The 17313-nt window shown below is 42.3% G+C and overlaps 1 protein-coding gene across 2 annotated transcripts in view; it reads left to right on the top strand.

The window, feature by feature from the left end:
* Positions 1–17313, top strand: part of LOC137619723 (nuclear cap-binding protein subunit 1-like) — a 153991-nt gene that overhangs the window by 28821 nt on the left and 107857 nt on the right. For both annotated transcript variants that reach the window (XM_068350016.1, XM_068350017.1), the window contains exons 4-5: positions 4115–4300; positions 15336–15516. In XM_068350016.1, the coding sequence (XP_068206117.1) occupies positions 4115–4300; positions 15336–15516 (367 nt within the window). The remainder of the gene's footprint in view (positions 1–4114; positions 4301–15335; positions 15517–17313) is intronic.

Here is a 17313-nt window from a genome sequence, read left to right as displayed (position 1 = left end):
TTCATGTCTAGGATTTGGCCAGTTTTCATCACAATGCTGGCCAGTGCGGGCTGATCATGGTGACTGATTGCTCACAGCAAATCAATCTAGTATGGCTGGCCAGGACTAGTAGTTTCACCACATTAAGGTATCTCCTCAACATATGAAAGATTATCTACCAATGTATGCGTGCTCACAAAATCCAAAATCATATTCTCTATTAGGAGATTAAGAACGCTAAAGAACCTCCCAAAACCACAGGACCCACCGTGGGATACATTTAAATAATCCAGGGATAAAGGACTCAAGTTTTACTCGTCTACCAACAAGGAACTTAGATAGGGCAGAAGCAGTGTTGAGTGAGGAAGGCAGCTCTAAACACATGCCCAAAGAACATATCCAGGGAGAAGTTCTTTAATAATGAAGAGGCTTATGTGGTGATTTTAGATGTCGATGTTCGTTCTGCGAGTTATCGGATATTCCTCTGCGCTGACGCCTCCTCTTGGCGGTTTCCTTTCTGTTCGCGGGTTGGGTTTATTCTTCCCCCTCAGAGGGAAGGAACTTGAAATCCTCTAGTTCTACTCTCGTTTGCCCTCTCTTCGACTTCTGCTGACGACAAGCCTTCTTGCCTTCTGCCAACATTCTGCAATTTTTCTCTCTCCCTACAGGCAGTGTTTCAGTGCGTATGCAGCTTCTGCCTGTTGAGCCTTGCGAGATCAAGCACGATCATCAACCAAGGGCTTGTTCGACAATTGCCAAATTGACGGAACTTCCTTCTCCTTAACGATCGCAAGAACAAAACTCATCACCTTGTTTTCCTGGTCGATGAGGATGTCGTTCGCGACAATCCAATGATGTGATCAGAATTTTATTCTTTTCAATGATCGCAGGGGTGAGTCTCCTCAGCTCGTCTTCCTGGTCAATAAGGATGTCATTAGTGACAATCCAATGATGAGTTCAGAATTTATTTTGTTCAACGATCGCAGGGACGAGACAAATCACCTCTTCTTCTTGGTCAGTCAGTTTGTCTAACATCGCGACAATCAGATGTTAGACACCCAATAGGGTGTCTTTTGTGACGATCATTGATTGCCACAGAGATTGCTACGATCACGAGATCGTAGGTTATCGTGATCTGGATGATCTTCTTGAAGAAGAATATCTGTTTGGTTTCCCCTTTGGGGAATTAGTGTTGCTCGAAGGTTTGCCTCTAAGTGTAAGATTTCCCCTTCCGAGGGAGTGTCTTTACACAACCTTTGCGCATGGTTGCGCTCATTCTCAAGATTGTGAGTTATGCGCTCGCAGTCGCGAGCTCACGACGCTCATGGTCTCGATCACGAGCGTTTTTATTGTCATAATTGTAGAGGTGCACTTCCTTTAGTATCCTTTATATTTACTGCCGAACTATATGGCATACTAATTGCTATTGTGAAAATAGCATTGAAAGACGAGGGCAATTTTACCATTGTTAGCGATACAAGAAGTGTCCTTTAAGCCTTAGAAATGTTTATTCCCAATAACCCTTTAGTTTTAAAGATTTTAGAGTGGCTTTTTATTATTGGCTCCAGCACATGTAGGTGTGTCTGGAAATGAGAAGGCAGATTTACTGGGAAAGAATGCTGCAGCTGAGTTGCTACCAAGAAGGTATCCCATTCTTTTTAATGATTTTTTTACCTAGCATTAAGAAGTTGGTTTATGATAATTGGCAACAACATTGGGATAGTTTTGTTCAAAATAAGATGAGAGAAATAATGAATGTTATATCCACTTGGAGATATAACATGATGCCCCGAAAGTAGAAGACTACTCTTTGTCGTCTCCTCATCTGTCACACTCGGTTGACACACGAGTTTCTGCTAAAGGGCCAACACCAACCGTATTGCGATGACTGTTTGGTACCTTTAACAGTAGGGCATTTGTTAACCGAATGCCCCAATTATAGCAACTTAATGAGTAGCCTAGATAGCTGTTTGAGGTTCCGGCATTTTTAGATTTATTTCAGAAGCAGGTCTTCTGAAAACTATTCAACTTTTACAATAACATTAAACTTTTATGGTTTTAATTGAATATTCTTTTATTTTTTATATACAGTATAATAAATGATATCAGCATCAATGACCTTAGATATCAGGATGCCAGAAAACTTTAAATCAATCTTTATCAACTAATTTTCATTTTATCTTCACTTCTCGATCCACCCCTCCATACTCTCTTCACTTCTTTCCAAAACTTCTTATTTTCTTCATATGAACAACTCAATCCGTGACCTCGCCTCCAGTCAGCTGCCCTCTTTGCCTTAGCTACCTTACATTTTACTTCCACATTTTTCTCTATATCTTTCATACTTCTCTACACTATTTCTCTGTAGCCATTCTTTTATTTTTCTCTATATCTTTCATACTTCTCTACACTATTACTCTGCAGCCATTCTTCAAATGCCCACTTTTTTCTCTTCCACTTTTATCTTCACTCCTTCATTCCACCATTCACTGCCCTTCCTTATGCTGCCTACAGCAATCCTCTTACCACGCTCATCACACGCAATCTCAACAAGATGTTATTTTACTAACTTCTACTCCCCCTCTAGATCACCAGTATCTCTTACTTTGTCATATGCCACTTCCAACCTTTGTTGATACTGTATTCACTTTTTACCTCTGTATTTTGATAAAAACAAAATGAGGAGTTTTTTTTTTTCACCGCTGATTCAGAAAGCCTGTTTTGCTAAAGATTATGATGTGATTTCTTACATCTTTTTGGAGAGCCAATGTTATCCAATTAATTTGTACTTTTAAATCTTTATATTGTAGCAAATGATAATGGCATTCATGCTTCAGACGTCATGATGACAGCAAAATTTTAATCAATCATTCAGTTAACCCTTTTACCCCTAAGGCTATATGGAACTTTCCAAACCTTAGCCCCCAGTCATTTTTCTTTTTCAAGCATGTTTTGCATTATATTTTTTGTTTTAAATTGCGCTGACAGCCTTAATTCTCGTCAGGTTGGTCTCATTATTTTGAAAAATGCCTGAAGTTTCTCATAAAGTTATCAAAAATATGCAAAAAAAAATGCAAATAGCAGTTTTTTGCAAGGACGTACCGGTACATCCATGGGGGTTAAGGGATGAGTTTTGTGAAACGTACCAGTACGTCCATTGGGGGTAGAAGGGTTAAGAAAGCTAGTCCTTTTTAGATTGAAAATTAGTTAAGCTAGGTTAATCTAATTTTTTTTTAATGAGTAAGGGAAATCGACCCTCTTGGGAAGATTCTTTGTTACCTTTTACTGTTTGACATTTCATGATTTTAATGTCGCAAGTGTGCCAGGTAAGCATTTTTTCTTTTTATCTATAGGGATATTTATGTCAATTAACAACTATTAGGTATTTTAAGACCAAAATCTTAATTTTCTTGAAAGACATTGGAGACTTTGATGAGATTTAGTTTTGCCTACCAGTTTGAATATGAATTTAACAATATAATTGTGGATTTCTTTATCATTTATGACAAGTACCTTCTTTTAGCTACATACTTAGTAGTATCAATAACCTGTGAAGTTATGATGGCAGGAAACTATAATTAATTGATTAAGCAAGCTGCTGTTCAGCTCTTTCCAAAGAAATATCCACTTATGTGTAGTGATTATAAGCCACAAATTAAGGCTTGAGTTCAAGACATCTGGCATTGTGTTGGAACTTAGTCAATGAAGACAAAGTGAATGAGATTGTATATAAGTTTTATCTCTCTGGAAGTGGGAAAATAGGCCCAAAAGATGGGAAACGACTCTGCCTTTTACACATTGGACACTTTCCTTGCTCATAAATGCATGATGTCTAGTGAACCCTACTCGTTCTTTGAAGATTTTAAGGTATTTTATGGTTTAATGCTCTAGTCTTGTAGATTTTAGAAATCAACACCTCTGAAACTTGTGTGAGATTAGCATGTACATCCCTTGTTAAGGTTCGCAGAGATGATGCATTATATGATGCCTGTATTTTTAGATTTATTTTATAACCTGTTTTATTAAAGATTCTATTTATCAATGCTTTGTTTTTATTTTTTACAAGATATTTCTTTTTGAATTTCTTTTCAGGGTATTGAAAGCTTAGCTGTTTATAGTTCTTTCTCTATTTCAGAGCACATCATCTTTAGAGAGCAATCTTGAAGGTTTGGCAAGTGTACTAGAGGCAGACATCAATAATTACAAGACTAAAATTCTCAAGATTCTCAGTGATTGTGCTGTCAAGATGCCTGAGAAGACCACTATTTATACTACACTTGTTGGACTTTTGAATGCAAAGAATTACAATTTTGGAGGAGAGGTATAGTGTGACTGGTAATATGTTAACTTTGTGACGATTCAAATGAGTAATTTGAATTTTTTCAATTAATCTTACTTGGTGTTATTCATGCTTACCCTCTTGAAGCTACAGTTCCTCTACCTATTAGATAAAAAAAAGAAATAGAACTCTACCTTCCCCTTTATTCTCTACTCACAAGGATGTTATTAGTACTGCAATGCCATATGTAGAATATCATACCAGTGGGATCTGGCCCTTACAGCATATTTGCGTATTTAGTTTTTATGAATAGCAAGTTAATTATTATGGCTAGCTTTAGTAAATATAGCAAGAGCATCAGTGCATGTCTTCTTCTGATTAAATACTAAATGCTCAGTAAGTAGGTTTCCTTTAGAAAACAGAACAGCTCTACATTCTGTTTTATGTAATATTTTGTAGTGTAGATGTTTGGAATGTGTAGATTATTGAGAGAAGCTAATGGCGGAACGTGTCAAGTTGATTTCAAAGTGTGTTTTTGATAAAAATTTGAAGAAGATTGTAAATCATGAAAGTAAGACCAAGTTAGGTTTGTGGATATTGGTAGCGTAAGTAAAGATATGTGTTCAAACAGTGAGTAAACAATCGAATGTTAAGAAGGAGACTGATGCACTTAAATATCAGTTTTCCTTTTTTAATGGACAGTTTCCCTGTTTAATAAAATCAATTGTTCCAGTTTCTTTAATAAATTTATCATTAGGTGATAGAGAGATTGCTACAAGCAAGATCCACCAGGATAACCTATATTGCTGTAGATCAAGGCTGACACATTTGAGTAAAGTGCCTAGAGGTACTAATATTTACCAACAGTTGATTTGTACCATAAATGTAATACAAACCTACAATATTTATTCAGGGGTACAGTATTACTTTCGGCGAAGCTAAATTGACGAGCCATTAAAATTTAGCGAGGGTTAGCTACCCATACCGCTAGTTAGTGGGGGTAGAGGGGATAGCTTGCTACCGCTCCCACTCACACCGGTGATTTAGCTCACTTTGCTTTTGGCTCGGATTGTGTACGGCCGTTGCCGTTCCTCATCCTTCACCATTATTATTGGACTGCCATTAATTCTTTGGTGCTTTTTCTTTGTGTTAGTGTTTGTGTGCGTTGACTTCTGCGACCTTGCGCACCTGCCCTGGACTCGATGTCCAGCCCTATATATGTTGGCCATGGAGACCGATCGTCACACCCTTTGTCCCGCCTGATAGTAACATCCAGTGTAGTGAGTGTCGGGAGTGGTCTGCCTCCCAGTGGGATAGGTTTGGGCGACGACGGAAGAAGTCTGAGCGGGATATTTCTCTTTCGAAGGTTCCTTCGAAGAAGGAAAAACCCAAGTCCTCTTCTTCTGTCTCCCAACCTTCCTCCGAAGCTCCTACTCGTTTGGCCTCTTCCGAGACACCGTTGAGCGGTGGCGTAGACCCTTTTAATTGTGACCAACCCCAGTCCTTGAGAGATGGTGTTGCTTCCCCCTAGCAAAGCTGCCCCACCTCTCCCCCCCGGGTGAGGCCCTATCTATGTCATACTGTTTTACAGGTATGGTCGTCCTTGGGGCTTCCGGGTCCTCCTTCCAAGGACTCCTTGCTACAGCCATCGTCGTCGACTTCGGAGGTAGATCCTCTTGCGCTCGTCAACGTTGTGGTTTCTACTGACGCCCCTGCTCCTCCAGACTCTTCAGCTGTTGCTGCCGACGTAGATTCCCCTGTTCCTGATCATCCTTCGAGGGGGAAACTTAGTCCTACTTCTGTCTCTCCTGCGAGAGTTTTTCTCCCTCGGGGGAGTTCTCTCATAGAGATTCCTCTTTGGAGGACTGCTGCTGCTCATGGTCAGCTTGCTGATCAAACGGCTCCTAGAGGGCGTAGAACTCGCCCACCTCTTTGCCCTAGAGGTTGTCCTTCACCATCGATGAAAAGGCACCTCTTCGGCACTTGAGCCTTGTCATTGCAGTCGTCTCCTGCAGAGGAGTCTCCGCTTCAGTTGTCTCCTGGCCTTTGACCTTCGGCCGTTCCTGGACCTTCTCTCGACAACGCTGCTGCTAGTCCTTGGACTTCGGTCCTGGACTCTTCTGTAGATCATTCGCGATCTCCATCGGTTGATGTTTGCCCTTCCAAAGGGCATGTTCCTGTTCCTGTGCTTCCTACCACCCAACCTACTATCACCGTTTCTGTCTCCAGTACAGCCTCCTGAGGCCCTACTAAAGCGTGCAGCTGCTCGCCAATGCTCTCCTGCTCGACAGCGCCCTGCAATGCACCAGCGCTCACCAACATCTCGTCAGCGCCGGCCTGCTCTGTCATGCTTTACAGAGCACCCATGCTCTCCAGCTCGTCAGCGCTCTACAACACAACCTCGCCACAGAGAGCAACGTTTGCCAGCTCGCCAGCCAACCTACGATCGCTGGCGCATCAGCGCTCGCCAACGCTATCCCATACGGCAGCTACAGTGCTCTCCTGCGCGCCATCGATCTCCTGCTCACCAGCGTTCTACTGTGCTCCAGCGTTCTCTTGCGCGCCAGTGCTCTCTTGCACGCTAGCACTCTCCTACGTGCCAACGCGCTCCAGTGCCAAAGCTTCCAGCAGCTCTCCAGCAACTTCCGATGTAGTGTTGTACTGCGCACCCGTGCTCTCCTGCGCAGTCTTAGGGGACTGCCCAACACCCTGCTCACCCATGCTCTCCTGCTCATTCTAAAGAAGATGCACTGCGCCTTACTGCTCGCCAACCCTCTTCAACACACCGGAGCTCTCCTGTGCACTTACACTCACCAGCGCGCCAGCACTTGCGCAGTGACCAGCAACAGGAACTTCACATTGACAGGTCACCATTGCCTCGTTCCCCTCCCCGCATCTGCCTGGGAAAGGGGAATGGGTCTATACAGAAGGGTTCAGGTTTCCGAAACTGACTTCCTCTAAGGTGGACCCACCTACAGCAGAGACTCCTCGTAGGGAACTTCAGTCCCTTTCCTTTCAGGGAATCTGTCTGACAGTGCGTCAGTCAGTCAGCATCCATGGTTCAGTGCAATGGTCAGGGCACTGGTACAGGCCTGCAATCCTGCTCTGTCTGGCCGCTCTTCAAAGCAGCCGACAGCTCCAGCAGACCATCTGCAAGGAACCACGACTACCTATCCCCTGAAGAGGAAAAGGAGTCTCCGACGAGGTCAGTTCCTTGAGGGTAAAGCTGACTCTGGTTAGGCCATCAAGGCCGGCTCCTCCTGCGTCTTCCGGATAGTCTCTTACCTCACCCCTGCTAAGGAATTCACGTGAGGAAAGGACCTCTTCCCTTCCACCTTCGGAGGAAGCCTCCCCTGACATGGAGAGTTCGCAAATCAGGAGGGACACGACATCTCGGCCTTCGATGCTGGAGTCCTACCTCCTTCCTTGGAAGGAATCCAAGGACTCCAAAACTCTTCCAAAGTCCTCTTCTAGGACTTCTAAGTCCACAGGGACAGATGGTCACTCGAGGGCTGTCCGCGACCCACCCCAAGAAGATCTCTGGATTGTATGGAGACTTCGCTGCAAGTCTTAACGTCGGAAGGGGAGCAAAAAGAGTCAGAACATGCATTCTGGTAGGTTCTGACTCCCATAAGGGTTCTCAATGGGTGTACCGACCCAGAGATATCCCCACGGGAGGGCAAGAACACGGTCGTAGACCGTGTCTTTGGCACCCAGAAACCCTTAAAGACCAGTGCAGCCTTGCCCTGGTCTCAAGGGCTGAAGGGTGCCAGGGCTAAGATTGCCCTACAGCTATTCGAACATGCCTCCTGCCAACGTTCTGGCTCCACCAATAAGCTTCTCCCAGCTCCTTGTGTCCAACAAAGGAGGTATTTTGAGATTCTGGATGAGCCTCTTCCAGCTCTTCCTCTTCCAGCTCTTCCTCTTCATCACTCCTTGGAAGAACTTATCAAGGGAGTCTTTCTAGAGAGAGACTCCAACCGACAGGTCTCTTTCTCGGCAACCGAGATCTTTAACCAGAAGGTCACAAAGTACGCCATGCAGGTCTGGTTAGGGACCTTGGGAATCCTGGTACGGACAGGATTTCTCCAAGGAACGTACCAGTAAAGCAACGAAGACTTTCCTGCCCTCAGACACTCGCACGATCGAGTTTCTCGCCCACCAAGTTTCAAACTTGTGGGTGAGTACCATCCTGAAACGTTTGGACGCGGTGTCTGAGAGGTTCCATCAAGTCCCAGATGCTAAGATCGCTAGGCTCAAATATTACGCTCCAGAGGGAGCCCATCTATTCGGGCCTAAGGATGTGGAACATGCTTCAGAGAAATGGAAGAAGTCCCAACAGGACTCCCTCCTCCATTGGACTTTGACTTCCAAGCCCTAAAAACCACCAGCTCCTCAGCAGTCCCGTACAGCCAAGACCACAACGAACAAGACAGCAGCGAAGACCACGGTATCTAAGAAGCCCTTTCCTACCAAGGACAGGAAAGGCACTAAGTCCTCCAGGGGAGGAAAATATCCTAGAGGGAGCGGTCGAGGCCGCAAACTGTAGGATAGGCACTCCCTGCTTGTCCACCAGTAGGGGGATGCCTACGAAGTTGCTCGGACAGGTGGAAGCAACTCGGGGCCTAACCCTGGACAATCTCTGTGATTCGTCTAGGGTATTGCGTCCCATTCATAACATTTCTCTTTCCCCGGATCAGGAATCCAGTGTCTATAGACTCCTTTGCCATGGGATCAACTAAGGGCTGGCTCGTCGGGCAGAAGTCCAGACCCTGTTGGAGAAGGGCGCTCTCCCGGAGGTCCTCAATGGGTCCCCAGGCTTCTTCAGTCGACTCTTTCTTGTGAAAAAGGCGTCTGGAGGCCGGAGACCAGTTGTCGACCTCTCAGCTCTGAATAAGTTTTTCAAACAAACTCCGTTCAGCATGGAGATGGCAGACATGGTCAGAAAAGTGGTAAGACCACAGGACTTCATGAGCACACTGGACCTAAAGGACGCGTAACTCCAGATCCCAGTCCATCCGTCTTCAAGGAAGTACTTAAGATTCAGCCTAGACAACAGGAAATACCAGTTCACGGTGCTGTGCTTCGTTCTTACCACAGCATGTCAAGTTTTCACCAGAGTGTTTGCCGTAGTGTTCTCTTGGGCACACAGGATTAACATCCGTCTCCTTCGTTATCTGGACGACTGGCTAATCTTAGCAGACTCGGTGTCAACCCTTCTTCAACATCGAGATAAACTTCTGAGGCTTTGCCAAGATCTATGGATCATGGTAAACCTCGACAAGTCCTCCCTGCTTCCTACGCAGAGACTGGTATACCTAGGCATGATAATAGACAATAATCTCCACAAAGCCTTGCCATCAGACGACAGAATAGCAAGGCTGAGAAAGGTCGCAAAATCCTTTCTCAGTCGAGAAGAACTTCTAGCCCAGACGTGGTTACGTCTCCTCGGTCACCTTTCATCACTGGCCCATCTAGTTCCGAAGTCTCCTCAAGATGAGATCTCTCCAGTGGCGACTCAAGTCCTGGTGGAATCAGGTTCGAGTGGTTGGTGGCAGACGACAACCTTCGTAAGAGAGTGGATCTTCTTGTCCTCCCCTGGATTTGATGCTGTTCTCAGATGCTTCAAAAAAAGGGTGGGGGCCTCACATACAGTGAACCCTCGTTTATCGTGGTAGATAGGTTCCAGACCCGGCCGCAATAGGTGAAAATCCGCGAAGTAGTGACACCATATTTACCTATTTATTTAACATGTATATTCAGACTTTTAAACCTTCCCTTGTACGTAGTACTGTTAACAAACTACCCTTTAATGTACAGAACACTTAATGCATATACTAACGTACCCTAAACTAAAACAGGCACAAATATTAAAGGCGACTTTATATCATGCGTTTCCTAAACACGCCAAAAAGCACGATAAAAAATGGCAACCAATGTTTTGTTTACGTTTATCTCTGATTATAATGAAGAAACAAACGCATTTACACATCTGTGTATACTGTAGGTTAGTTTTTGCATCGATTATATTGATTATTCAGTACAGTATGTTGATTTGGTTATTACTAATGTTTTACTTAATTTTTCTTAGGACTTCCAAATTAAATGTTTTTCTTTATGACGCCGCCTGAAACGACGGCATCATAAAGTACGCTCAGTAAACAAACTAAGGAATTTAACGCGCATGATAAAAGTGATAAATAATGATATTACAGTAAAAGCTTTTATAAAATATGTTATTACAAATATTATTTACCGTATCTATATAAAATCATACATACGTAGCAAAGCAGGAAAACAATCTACGAGAGAGAGAGAGAGAGAGAGAGAGAGAGTTGTTTTACATACGTAAATGTAAATTTTAAACAAAAAAAAATAGCCCCATTTCATATCAAATAGATTACAAATATTTTACTTTATCATATTACAGTAGTCTGTATAATACTGTAAAGTTCAGTACAGTATGTTGTTGTTGAAGTCGTGGCGATGAAATTCTCACGAAACAAAAACACGCCATTTGATTACAACAGCTGATTCATTCTCTCTCTCTCTCTCTCTCTCTCTCTCTCTCTCTTCGTGTTATACAATACTTACATTTAGATGAAGAAACTAAAATTAGTTTTTTTAGTGTCAATTAAATACGAAACAAAATAATTAGGCCGAGTCTACATCCATTTCAATCATAGCTAAAAATACGGCATCCGATTTCATCAGCAAACCACCATTTTTGGGGAAATATCATTTTATTCTAGAAAATTGCCACTCTTTAAATAGTTAATTGCACATTAAGAAAGCGTGTACTTTTGTTTTTAAATTTCGGGTTTGTTTTAAAAATCGAGTATTGTTGACCTCTTTTTTTTTTTTTTCACTTTTGGCTGTGATTAGATCAACCGTCATCTAGCTACCGCTCTTGAGTGTGTACGAATACACTAACAAAGTATCGTTTATACCATTTCTTAACTTATTCAAACCGTCTACAGTATACAGTTGATATTACATAAGCACCAAGGTGTTATAACCTATCAAATTTTTTTGTTTATTACATTTAAACCCCTCTCTCTCTCTCTCTCTCTCTCTCTCTCTCTCTCTCTCTCTGTGGGCTACTTTTCACTACCTCCCATTCCTTACCTCTCTCTATCTCTCATATCTTTATTGCTCCTCAAAGTTTCATTTATATTGAAAATCAATCACGATTCAATTTTCCTTACTTTCTCCAATCTCGCACCATCGGTCACATCGCGGTATTTTCGATATTTCTGGAAAATCCGCGATATATGTATATACATGGGTTATGAAAAAAATCCGCGAAGTGGTGAATCCGCGATGGTCGAACCGCGAAGTAGCGAGGGTTCATTGTACTGCACCACTTAACCATAGGCCTATGGTCAGTCAGAAGAGTACCTCCACATAATCTAGAGATAAATGCTGTCTTTCTGACCCCTCAGCAGTTCCAACAGTTCCACCACTGAGGAGCGACAACACCACAGTAGTGGGCTACATATATCAATTGGCAAGGAGGGCCTTTTTCGCAGCCCCTGTCCCATCTAGCAGTAGAAATACTGAGATGGGCCGAGATTCACTTGATACCACTATGGGCACGCTTCATTCCGGGCAAAAGGAATCTGCTCGCCGACAACTTTAGCAGAGCATCTCAGATAGTGAATACCGAGTGGTCTTTGGATCATCTAGTAGCCAACAAAGTCATGACTTTGTGGTGTTCTACGACAGTGGACCTCTTCGCAATGGCCCTGAATTTCAGGCTCTCGTTGTACTGTTCCCCAGTCCCAGACCCCAAGGCACTCAGGCAGGAAGCATTCCAACAACGGAGGGACAACTTCGACGTTTACGCCTTTCCCCGTTCTGTCTGATGACGAGGGTACTCAGCAAAGCCATAACATCGGTCAACCACTCAATAACCCTCAAAGCTCTGCTATGGCATCACACAAAGTGGTTTGTGGACCCTCTGTAACTCCTGATAGTCTCTCCAAGAGAACTCCCTCCACGACACAATCTACTCCACAGCCACATGCCAATATATTCCACAAAGCCGTAACTTCGCTACGAATTCACTCCTGGAGACTATCCAGCATCTCCTCTCTGAGAGGATTCTTGCAACAAGTTGCAATCAAGATGTCTGGGATACCTGCGAAAGTTATTAGCAGCAGTCTACCAGGCAAAGTGGAAAGTCTTCTGTGGTTGGTATCGTGGAAGGGGTGTCTCTCCTCTCGATGCCACTATTCTAGTAATAGCGGAGTTCCTTTTGTATTTGCGGGAAGAAATGCGCCCATCAGTCTTGGCGGTAAAAGCCTTAAACCTCGTCTTTAGACTGAACGGAATGGAAATTTCTTCATCGCTAGAACATTCCTTACTTATGAACTTACCTGTCCTCAGTCTGAAGTGAGACATCCCCCATGGAACGTGGTTCGAGTTCTCAGGTCTCTTAAAGAGACCTCCTTTGAACCATTACACCAGGCAACAGATTGCGACTTAACCTAGAAGACGTTGTTCCTGCTAGCTTTGGCATCGGGCAAGCGAGTCCGTGAACTTCATGGTCTCGCGTACGACATCACCCATTCAAGGGGATGGGGAGAGGTAACATTTAGCTTTGTTCCTGAGTTTATTGCTAAGACTCAGAACCCAAGAGTAGTGGATCCTCGATTCGACTCCTTCCAGATTTCGAGTCTTCGTTCTGTAACAGATGACCCTGATCATCTCTTACTCTGCTCAGTGAGGAGTTTGAGGCTGTACCTTAAGAGAACAGCCTGCGCCCGTCCTCGTGTGCCTCGTCGCCCCAGAGCTCATGATGTCAGGGGCGTAGCATCTCACATCCCACTACCACCTGCAAGACAAGACCCACAGAAGGCTCGATACATTTTCTATCGGTCGTCGGGTGGCTGAACAACAGCTGGTTGAATACCTCAAGCTCCTTATAGGACAAGTAGCAGAAGGTTGAGGGCACTATTACCAGGTTTTAGTGTGCGTGAATGAAAAGGTTTGACTTGCTCTTATTCTTTTCTTCATTCTCCCCTCTCTTGGGGAAAGTAGCAACCTGGGTTCTCTGCACAAGCTGACCTCAAACCACTGCTGGTAAACCGTGCTCTTTTGTGTACCTAGTATTAAGCTAATACTGTTGCGTCCCCATGCCCTGGCGAGGTGTTATTGGGAAAGTCTTGGTTACAACAGGTTTGCCTACTAAGGACTTTGAATAACTTTATCTGGACAGTCACACTTCTAATTATCTCAAGACACAGCTTGCGTAGGAAGGTTTTTTTGCGAGGCGCAGGGACCCCTTATTTTAAGTACTATCATAATCGGATAAGGAGCGCCCGGGTAAAAACCAAAAGACGGATTGGCAAGGACGTCCACCCTTCCTAATAGGCGAGTCACCCCTAAATAAATAGCGTAGGTTTGTATTTCAGTTATGGAACAAATGACAAATTCTTAGATAATTTGTATATTTCCTAATGATACAAACTAGCTAATTATACAAACTTGCCCGCCAGCCCTATCCCCCTTGATGTCCTACCTCGCAAAGTGAGCTAAATCACCGGGGTGTGAGTGGGAGCGGTAGAAAGCTACCCCCCCCCCCTATCCTCACTAACCAGTGGTATGGGTATTTAACCCTTATGAAATTGTAATCGCTCGTCATTTCAGCTACGCCAAATGTAATACCCCTAAGTAAATAGCTAAGGAAAAATACAAATTATCTAATAATTTGTCAAATTAATCGTGATACTTCTCAGCGCTTTATAGAATTTATCTTTTCTCCTCAAACTTTGATGTCTAAATTTAGTTCAGTATCTAAGATATTGAAGATTTTAACTTTCAGTAAACTGAATTCTTATCAATGCAGTCAAAACCTGAGTTAGAAGAATGGTACAGTAACTGATACAGTAACCATCTTGCCTGCTTCTGAACTTCACTGATCATTTTTTATGCACAATAACTAATAGTGTGACATGTTGTATGATGTTTCTTGCCAGGGGCACCTTTAGGTTTTCAGTATCGGCGAGTGAAGGTTTGTAATTATGCTTTGGGGTTGCTTCATGTTACTGCTAATGTAGGCTCGAACCACTATGCATCTTAATTAAGGTGCTGACCCATTGATTTGCTACCTCATATAATTTTTTCAGAGCTATTTTGTCTTTTTCTTACATACCCACCTCTAAAATTGTGTGTTGTGAGGTAGTCAGCATTAGGACTATGAAGTAAGGTTAATTTGAATAATGGCATTTTAACAAGATTTTCTGTATTTCAATAATCTATTCCTTATTCTTCCCACTTTCAGTGATGTCAAGAAATTCTTTCGGGTTAGTAGAGGTCTACGATGACTTAATTGTATGATGTTGACATACTTATGCTAGATTAGTATTCCTCTTGATAGGTGGCATCACTGGATGGGTTGTCACAAAGAGGGAGAGGGGACATAAGGGATTGAGACCTTTTATTTATAGGTTCGGAAGTACTGTAGTAGCTTTAATCATGCTATCACAATGACTGAGGTATGCATTGAAGTGCTGAACTTTATTAATAAGATTAAAATTTGCTTGTGCGGGGTATATGTCCTCAGAAGAACCTAGGAAGTTTAGAGATTGGAATAGTGTAAACCTGGTAAAAACTTCATTATAGGTGGAACTATGGATCATAGTGGTTGAGTGTGTCATCATGTGAAAAGATGCATTAAAATAGGTAGGTGAGAAGAACACAAGATTTTGAAGTGTTGTGTGAATGAATGAAATAGGTTGGTGAGAAGAGCACAGTTTGAAGTGTTATATATGAGTAGGATTCAGATATTTAGTAATGTTTGGATAGATGGTGTAAAAGGGGTATTAGAATGAGATTCTTAAAATCCAGGTAGCATGCAATTTTATTCCTGTTTGATATGCTATAAATGATGATGATGTTGAAGTTATCTGTGCCGGGTTCATCTATAATATAATTTTGACAAACTTCACAGCATTAGTGTCTGTTATTCATAAAATTAATATTTTTTATATTCATAATTTGATGGCAAACAAATTAAAATTGTTTTATGATGATTGGTTTTGCTAACCTTTTGTTATCTCTTCATCCACAGTTTGTGGATCTGATGGCTCGAAAATTGAAAGAGGCACTGAAGTCATGCTACTGGAAGACAGCTCGTTATGTTCTAAGGTTCTTTGCGGATCTCGTAAATTGCCATGTCATCTCCACCAACTCGCTGCTTCAATTACTTCACACTTTCTTAGATACTGCAAGAGATGACAATTCTCCTCAGGGTAGGTTATCAACATTCTTTATTTGCACAACAAATCCAGAATTATAAGTTGACAAGGAACATATTTGATTTTTCAATTGAGAACTCAAATTTTTGTGTGTTATGTTTTTCAACTTTGAATAAATTTAGCATTTTTCTAATTTTTTTGTTTTTTTCAATGTTTAATTATTTCAATGAACCTTCCCTGGTATTATGTATTACCTCCTCTCTAGGAATTTGTTTTAATCAACCTTTACCATTAAGTTTTAAAAATTCCCCATTTTCTTACCCTTAGTAAAATAAGGATCACTTTTGTATCGTGACATACCAGTCTCTTCAGTTTCTTGGTCGTGTTGATTGTGATCAGATCTCCAGATTGGTTGGTTATTACTGTGCATTAAGATGTCTTCCAATGGTTTTCTTAGCAATTACTGCATGAGGTGTGCATTATCTGCATTCACTTTGTGTAATCATGCCAGTTCAATACTGTGGTTCAAATAACCGGTGAGATAATTGCGTTTCCCTCGCTGTACCTCCGGTGTTAAAGTACATTTCAATGGCTACTGACCAAGTTGACTGCAAATTACAGAAGGAAACTCACTGTTAGTTCAGGGGAAAAGCCAGGTAGATTAGTCTCCTTGATTATAACAGGAATGACGACGATAATGACAAGCCTCCAACTTTAGGCAATTCATATAATCAGTCAACCTTTGATAGTGATTAGATTCATAAGCTCTTTATATAGCCAGTTTCCTTTATTAGAGTTCAAAAGTCCAGTGAATCCTCTCTTAAAAGGGGTAACTGGTCATACCTGTCGTATTGCTAACCTAACCTAACTCCTCAAGTTGAGTATAGTGTCCAAAGTGTTTTTCAGGAAGGACTCTGAAAGTGCTTAGCATTAAATATTCAAAATCTTTTCGCAGAATCTCAAATTCTTTAATTACGTTTGACCCTTCTGCAATTAAAGTCCTCCATGCTACATTACTGTTTGTTCTATAAGACAACTAGATTGTGGTAGATGACTGAATGGGTGGTTTGGGTCCTAATATTCCTCCATTTGGTAAAGTAAGCTCTCCTAAATAACAGTCAACCCCCGCCCTTGGTGACAGTTAGGTAACAGAGACGGGCACGAATTCGCATATATTTGGTGCCATAGGGTGGGATAACTCCTAACCTAACAACTCAATGCAAATAACTTACTGCCCATTGCATGCGCTCAGATAACTCTAAGTACTGCCTAATATTGTTTTTACTCGGTTTTTCAATATTAATCTTACCCGATGATCATGTAGCTGTCAACTCCGTTGCCCGACAGAAATCTAAGGTCGGGATACGCCAGCGATCGCTATCCAGGTGGGGGTGTACACAACAGCGCCATCTGTGAGTAGGTACTCAAGTACTTCTTGTCAACAAGAACTCAATTTTTCCTCTGTCGTGCCACCGGCAAGACCTATTTGGATACGCTGTTGATTCTGGAGTTATTTTCACGATTTTGGTGATGTATTCACTCTAGAGTTTATCCTTCGCTATTCAGGAACCTTTATCATTAGCTTAGCAAGCTTTTGGAATTGATTTGGATTAATTATTAACGAACTTTGCTAGATTTTGGATCCCCCCTTTGACTATTTCTACAATCCAAGATGTCTGACCAGTCTCAAGTACCTAAATACAGGCAGTGTAGTGTTAGGACTTGTAATAGGCGTCTTCCGAAGGCCTCCTTAGATCCTCACACCGTGTGTTCCAATTGTAGGGGTAAATCCTGTCAATTGGAAGATCGATGTGAGGAATGCGCTGGGCTTTCGGAATTCGATTTTAACGA

This window comes from Palaemon carinicauda, chromosome 26, assembly GCF_036898095.1.
Source record: "Palaemon carinicauda isolate YSFRI2023 chromosome 26, ASM3689809v2, whole genome shotgun sequence".
NCBI lineage: Eukaryota > Metazoa > Arthropoda > Malacostraca > Decapoda > Palaemonidae > Palaemon > Palaemon carinicauda.
The sequence above is the reverse complement of the archived record's forward strand: the minus strand, read 5'-3'. Positions and strand labels throughout refer to the sequence as shown.